This window comes from Montipora capricornis, unplaced genomic scaffold (genome assembly GCF_036669925.1).
Source record: "Montipora capricornis isolate CH-2021 unplaced genomic scaffold, ASM3666992v2 scaffold_75, whole genome shotgun sequence".
Classification (NCBI taxonomy): domain Eukaryota; kingdom Metazoa; phylum Cnidaria; class Anthozoa; order Scleractinia; family Acroporidae; genus Montipora; species Montipora capricornis.
In genome coordinates, this window is record NW_027180268.1 from 27,501 (window position 1) to 35,000 (window position 7,500).

General features: G+C 40.0%; 1 protein-coding gene across 1 annotated transcript in view; it reads right to left on the bottom strand.

The window, feature by feature from the left end:
- Positions 1-7,500, bottom strand: part of LOC138036935 (uncharacterized) — a gene marked incomplete at its 3' end in the record, with an annotated part of 49,171 nt that overhangs the window by 27,496 nt on the left and 14,175 nt on the right. The window contains exons 4-10 of the mRNA XM_068882963.1: positions 6,927-7,080; positions 6,049-6,281; positions 5,411-5,743; positions 3,657-3,953; positions 2,742-2,928; positions 2,216-2,400; positions 1,464-1,763 (exon numbers count right to left, since the gene is read on the bottom strand). Of these exons, the coding sequence (XP_068739064.1) occupies positions 1,464-1,763; positions 2,216-2,400; positions 2,742-2,928; positions 3,657-3,953; positions 5,411-5,743; positions 6,049-6,281; positions 6,927-7,080 (1,689 nt within the window). The remainder of the gene's footprint in view (positions 1-1,463; positions 1,764-2,215; positions 2,401-2,741; positions 2,929-3,656; positions 3,954-5,410; positions 5,744-6,048; positions 6,282-6,926; positions 7,081-7,500) is intronic.

Below are 7,500 nucleotides of genomic sequence, written 5' to 3' on the forward strand. Positions count from 1 at the left end.
CTCTGCTCCGTACAACAGTCTTGGTCGTATTACCGTTTTTCGATCTTAGCCATCAGTTTCTTGGTATTCGCTTGTCGTACATTATACCCCTGTAAACCTTCCACTTTGACCAGCCAGCGTTGATTCTTTCCCTGACTGCCTCCTCCGAACCTCCATTTTCTCTCAAAGTCAGGTCCAGGTATTTAGATTTGTCTACCTACTTCAGTTTAACATTGTTGCTGTCCACGATATTTATATCTATCCTTTTGGCTTGCGCTCACCATGGTCTCCGTCTTGGTTGTGTTTTACCTTCAGTCCGTACTTTGCTATACCTGTTTGCCACTTCAGCCAATTCTCTTGAAGCTTTTCCTTACTCTCATCCATCACTACTAAATCATCACTCGGACGATCGTTCTTTTCCTTAATTGCGATTATGATATGACTCCTGGGTTCAAACCATTTACGGGTTTCAGATAAATTGCCGAAAATTCTCTTTAAATACGCCACTATTTAGAAACGCCAGAATTTTTAGCGGAAAACAAAAACAAAACCTTCCGCTAGATATTTCAGAAACTTTGGATCCAAAATAATATATAGATTTAACCAAGCGGATACCTGATTTTTACAGGTGTCAACTGAATTTAACATGGATGTCCAGCATCAAATATATACGCTGTAAACTAGCTGGAGAATGGTCGCCATGTTGGGCACAAGTATACAAGTATTTATTCCTATTATTATTATTATTATTATTATTATTATTATTAGTTTTATAAGTATTGTTCGACTTCATCGTCGTCGAGCATACGCGCTCACGAGCAATACCGCTGGCCATGATTACCATGAGAATAGCAATTCATGGGTTGCCGTGAGTATGGTGCAGCGGCCCTATGCCCCAATGGGGGCCATAAGGATCCATGATGATGATGATGATGAGTATGGTGCTCTGCTTGACGACCCTTGGTGCCGCCGGAGCACCGCTATCAAGAGATGAATGATGATCAGCTTCTTCATTCTGAATGGGAGCTAAACGCAAAGACATTTTAGAGCGACGGATTACAAAGGGAAATCTACTTTTCGCAATCATTAGGTAGTGATTTCATCCACATTTCAAGCAACTCAAATCGGTTGTGTCTGTAATCATCAAGACAATCAAGTGAAATCAAGTGAAGCTATGATTTTCGCAGTTATGAACGACAATTGCTAGGAGAAATGCGGTAGCGTCAAGGCAACTTGAAAAGAAAACGCCTCAATTCTTGTTTCAGTTGAAAACTTCCTATAATTGATAATATTAAATCAGAGCTCTCAATGCTCGATACCCTTGATTGGGCGTTGCACACGATGTACCCTATATTAGCTGTTACTGGTCTACAGCAATAAGTACATGTGCAAGTAATGTAGGAGTCTGGTTAGACAATATAAATAACAGCAACAATATTGTCGAGGAAACCTCTCAACAATTATGAAGTAAACAAACAACTTACCTCCTGGTTGAGTCCTCACGGTAAGATTCTGGCTCGAATAAGTGATATTACTTGCGTTCCGACTCGTAAATGCCACCACCTTGAATACATACACCCGATTTGGAGATAGCCTTGTGATATGGATGTTTCTCTGCCATTTTTCCACTCCGACAAACACAAACAGATCTCTGCTTGGTTCTGTAATCATTATTGCCATATTTTCGACCGAGTCCATCTTCATTGGCAATTCGTCCCAGTATATTTGAACCGAAGAAGATTCTAAATCACCGTAAGACATCGTCCAGGAAGGTAACGGAGTTTCTGTTATGACACAAATGGCAATGATCATCAGGTGAAGAAAACTGATATTCCTCTTAAGGCTTATTTCATAAAAGAAAATGTAACTGAGTTTGATTCTATAAATAAAGAAGCGGCACAAGAAGAATGAAACTTTTGGGAGGGATGTCGGGGATGCCTAGTGAAAGGAGATCGCAAGTGCACTTGGAGTCCATCACGAGAGGCGCAAGCTAGACCCCAACAACTGCCCCCCCCCCTCCCCTCCCCCGTGTTCGATTGTGTTAAAGACATGAAAGTAAGATAGGTAAAATAGGTTGAAAACGCACAGCATTTCTGCGGGCTTCAAAAAGGTGGGCGCAGGCGTACTCTCCGAACATTTTAACAGGCCTGGGAGATCCTTTTAGTAGCTGCCGCGTTTTCAGCTAGAAAAAGTTGATCCCTTTTGAGTATGACCTTATTTTAATTTAAACACCTACCAAGGAAATTGTTTTGCTCGGCGACATACCACGCTTCAAACCCTTGGCCCTGCCAGTGTTTGTTTGCAATGAAACTGACATCGACTTCGTTGCCTCGAACGAGAACGTAGACTTCATCCATATGGTTACAGAAAAAGACTTCATTTTGGTTTGGTCCTTCTTTAATTCCAACTCTGTCATTTGAGCTAAAAAAGCATCGAGATAAACAATGAATAATGGAGGTACTAATGAGGATGACTTATGACGTGAATAACTTGAAATGACGCCCGAAAAAGAACAGTTAGAAATCACTACAATAGGAAAACAGCATCTCCTGAATCAATAGCATTATTTGTTCATTTAATTTTATTAACTATTATATTGAAATGTTATTAAGTACTATCTACCCTAAACTACATAACGTTACACATTTACAAAAGCTAGAGACATCACTCATATCACCTGATGTGCTGGTACTAAACGCCAAATCACTAGGATTGGCGAACAATATTCTGTGAAAGTCATTACTTTCTTTCGTCGCCCTTACCTACAGTAAGAGAATTCATAATTATGAAATGACAGGCTAAATTCCCGGAAAAAGATCCATATGGATGAAGTTGGTTCCGTTGGTCTGATAGACCAACTGCACTCCTGAATTCCACCGTATCTGCATGGGTAGCCAGGACTTTGAATTGTGCCACTGGTGTCTGTCAAGATGACTTGTCCAACACAACCTTGAAAGGGAAGGATTAACTAAATTAACCGCAGGTCATTTAATGACTCCAACTCAACTGATGTTAAATCTTTACCATGTACCACACCAAGTTAGAGAGACATATAACTAAACAGTTAACTTAGATTGCCTAATATTAGCATAGATGACTTGCGTATTGATAGGCGCCCGTTATCCCGAGCTTTGTCATTCCCAAAACGGCTTGTTCGAAATATATTTGTCATTTCCCTCCACCTCGTGTTGACTTCATTTCGAATTCTTGGTTTTGAGCCCTTGCTATCAAGCACGATCATTTTCTCTCCCTATAGCATTTGGAAAAACACGTTTTTTTCGCATATACATTTAACAGCTTAGTTATTGTTATTCTTGAAAATGCAGTTTCCGAAACACGAACTGCAAGAACTCTGCAATAAAAGCACATTAGTGAATGTCCAGAGACACACTTTGCGGGAGGCACGCTTAACTCGGAACAGCACCGAAAGAGACCCACTTTTTAATTCCATCAACTTCCTATAGAAACCAATTGGGTGAGATTTTTCGTTAGGGCTATTTTTAGGTTCGGCTCATCGTAAATATTTCAATTTTCTGCTCGAGAAGTAGTATTCATACAGGGACATTTTGATGTCGTTAATTGCCTGTTTTCTGGGTACAAGTGATGCTCATGGCGCTTAAATCAAAATCAGCGTGCATACTATTCCACGCATTTCTGGGAATATTAAACAAACCAACTTGTAAAAAAATGTCTTTGTTCATAATGTCCAATCCCTGCTGCAGTGAATCCAGCAATGCGCAGATCGTACTTTTTCCCTGGAAGAAGACTATTGATGGTGTAGCTGGTTACGGATGAACTGACGTTTATCCGGACTTCCGGGGATTCGTACGAGTGTTCGCAACCAGCACGGTACCATATCGTGTAACCAATAACTAGGCCATTGCGATGTTCTTCGGGGATGCTTTCCCATGTGAGCTTCGCAGAATCGGGTGAGACAAACTCATAATAAAAATTCCTCGGAGGATGAGTAGGATCTAAAAGACAACATAAAATGAAATGTGCTCAAGGCCGCTCACTATGACAATGCTACAGCCTGCATAAATAATAACACTTTTCTGGGTTTATGCTTTCAAGCACCTCGACGAAAAGACCAGGGTTTCAATCTGTTAAAAGAAAGCTCCGCAAACCTCGGTACGCACCAAAAAGGTAAAGCCTGGTTTTCACTAACGACGCAAGCACAGGCATAAGTAGCTTATGCTACTGAAAAGGAACGTCGACATAAGTATCAAAATCAACTACGGCCTCCGTCATTTTGTTGAAATGTTCAGACGCGGGAAATCTGCTTTAATTTGCCAGGCATAACAAATTTCCTTGTGTTTATGCATTTCCACGATACAAGCGGACGCAAGCATAGGCGAAAGAACAAGGAAAAGGAAAAAAAACTAATCCTTGTACTTGTGCTTGTGCTTATGCTTGGTGATTCTATCTTAAAGACCCTTCAGGGACGGAAAATCTCGAGATCTGCAAAAGTCAAAGTTTCATCGTTTCCTGGGTGCACTTCTATGGACATGAGAGATCATATCAAACCAATGTTACGAAAAAAACCTGATGCGCTTTCACGGTGAAATAAGTGCTCTTATGCTTGCGCTGGTGCTTGCGTCGCTGGTGAAAACCAGGCTTAAGGAATCCAAAAATCCCATTTTGCCTAGCAAGCAAACCAACAGCAAGCCGTAATCCAAACAAGAACCGACAATTTTCATGCGCTGACAGTCGGAGGGAACTCGTAACTATGAAAATCTCGGCCTTCATCGGCATTTGACAGAAATTTGTCTGTGGCTAAGAAAAACAACATATTTTTAATTCTGAAATTCCTGGGGCAGCCAACGAGCCATTTTTTTTTTTTCAAAATTCAGCAAAATATTTCATGGCCATAAAATAAAACAAAAATTAAGCCTTTTTGGAGCAGTTTCTCTACCTGTTAGGAAATTGTTTTCTGTTCCGCACTCCCCGCAGAAGCAGACCAAAACTTTTCTTGCCAGCAGGGCCGGGCGGAAGTTTCAGAACCAGCAAGCATAAAAACAACAATTGACTGCATCGTACAACAAACGCCAAAATGGGCGTGGCTAAAGGCTTCGGATTTAACCTTCAGTGAGGGGAGGGGTTCAAATGACTCACAACAAATATATTTATCCCAGGAAAGCGCGAGCGGGAGCAGATTGCCATAACAGCAACAACAACAATCGTTTTCCCAGCAACTTTCCAATACTTCTTCTTCAAGCCAGCAAATACATCCCCTGCGGAACATCTATTTTGCAGAAAACCGCCGATGGGTGGCCCACAAATTCGCACAGCTTTAGCTAAAAATTTACAATAGAAATTGCCAGTCATGCGACTAAAGGTGGAAAATTGGACTGATTCATGTTACTTTTTTCATAAGGGTTTCATCATTCGACGTTATTCATCAAAGTTAATTCAATAAGCGAATACTTACAACCCTCAGCAGTTTCAACTTGAACTGTTTGACTTTTGTAGATGTCGTGTGCTGTGTCCACCAGATAAACAGTCGCTTTGAACTCAGAATACACTGGGAGACCTTTAACTTCAGCAGAGGTATAATTTGAATGAACCATATGAAGAAACACTCTTGGTCTATAGTAATTGTAGTGGCCATAGTAATCGTATGGCGGAATTGGGGGCATAGTTTGGTTTAAAGATATTATGAAAAACGCAGTGTTCAGGTTTGGAAAACCACTCCAATCAATAGTCACACTTTTTGAACTGGCGGTCTGTCCAGTGATGCTCCAAGAGATCGAATAATCTGTAGCTGCAATGAGATGAAATACATCAGTTTGCAGAAATTAATACTATAACGAATGGTTAAGCTATATCATTGAAATCATTAGTTCGCTCTCCGCATGCAAAGTAAAATCCGTGATATTGAAATTCAGGCAAACAACGAAAACCAGCAAAAGAATCCTGATGTGGAATTTAAATGTCTTTAAAAATACTGGATTTCAACACTCTCTTCCCCGTTCCCCGGGTTTTGACTTGTCCACCAGAAGCCGTAAACTCAACTGTAGTTCCCGCCTATTCCTGTTAGGACACTCTTTTATAATTCTAAAAATTTACCGGATTCAAGGCCTTTTCCTGCTTCCAAGATGGCAAATTCGGATCTCAGGATGCTCCCTTCACGATACATTTTGACTTCGGTCATCAAATAGCTTGAGTCGCCAAACGGTACCTCCACCAATTCACCAATAACTCGGTGGCCATAGTAGTAATAATAATAATAATAATAATATTCGCATCCATCGTAATCATATAGTTCTGAGCCATTACTTGAGAAAATTCTGGCATATTCGCTGAAATAAATCAACAACAACAGTATTAATGCAATATGATGGCACAACTTTTAGTGGGTTCGGGAAAGAGTGTGAGTGGAATTTGGAGGGTGGGGAGCATGCTTAAAGGAGTTTTTTACTTTGCGTATCGTGCCATATTCTTGGTTTGAGTGCAACAAACTTTTTGTAATAACTTATGGACTAATTAGCAGTACCGTCACACTCATTAGCATTAAAAGCTTTGCAGACTTCGGTCGCTTTTATGTGAATGGAGTCCAGAGAATGACCCAATATTTGCTTAAAAAAGAACCTGAAGTTAAGAATGAAGGTAGATTGAAGGGGGATTGAATTTGTAAAACTTAGTCAAAGCATAACTGGGATTGTTCATCTTGTTGACATATTTATATCACTGAGTCAAACATTGCTACTGTGAAAAGTCCCAATGGCTTGCACCAGTCTTTCCTTGTCAGTATAGCTCTGTCGAAAGATGTTATTTTAAAGTCGTGGGTTTAGTTCTACCATTGTGAGACATTTTGCTGTTACCTTGTGACGTGCTCATTTACATATTATAGCTAACCTTCAGACGGATTTCCTGTGACTTTTACCACTAGACAGTTTTCCACAAATTCACTGTATTTTGGTGATTTAAAGGTACATGATATTTACCTGCAGGATCTAAAGTCAATCATATGCACTGAGAGCAGCAATACCGGGTTTATTAAGCCAGGATTGCTTATTTTCCAGGAGCAGCTGATGTCTCCCCAGTCGTACTTGACAAGTTTAACCTGCCCAAACAGCTCATTGACACTACCTCCACAACCTGCAATTTTGAATGCGAAAGAGTTTAATTGAATTAATTCGCTCTTACCTCATTGATCGCAAGCAACGAGTCAAAATAGAGAACGTCTACTCAGGCTGGTGTACAGTCCAGTGCCGTGTTCCCCGCAGGGCTCTTTTTTGGGACCGCTTTTCTTTTCTTTTCTGGAGAGGAAGACAAAACTTCTCGAAGGTCCTATATATATATATATATATAGTATAGTATATAGTATATATATATATATATATATATATATATATGTAATAAGGAAATAACTTCTTGAGGCATATGTGTTTCTAATCGGTTTTATACTTCAAACGTTTCGCCGTTTAGAGCTTCGTCAGTGAATGAAGATTATGAGTACAAGATTGCTTTATGTAAAAAAAAAAAAAAAAAAAAAAAAAGCACATACATAAAGCACAT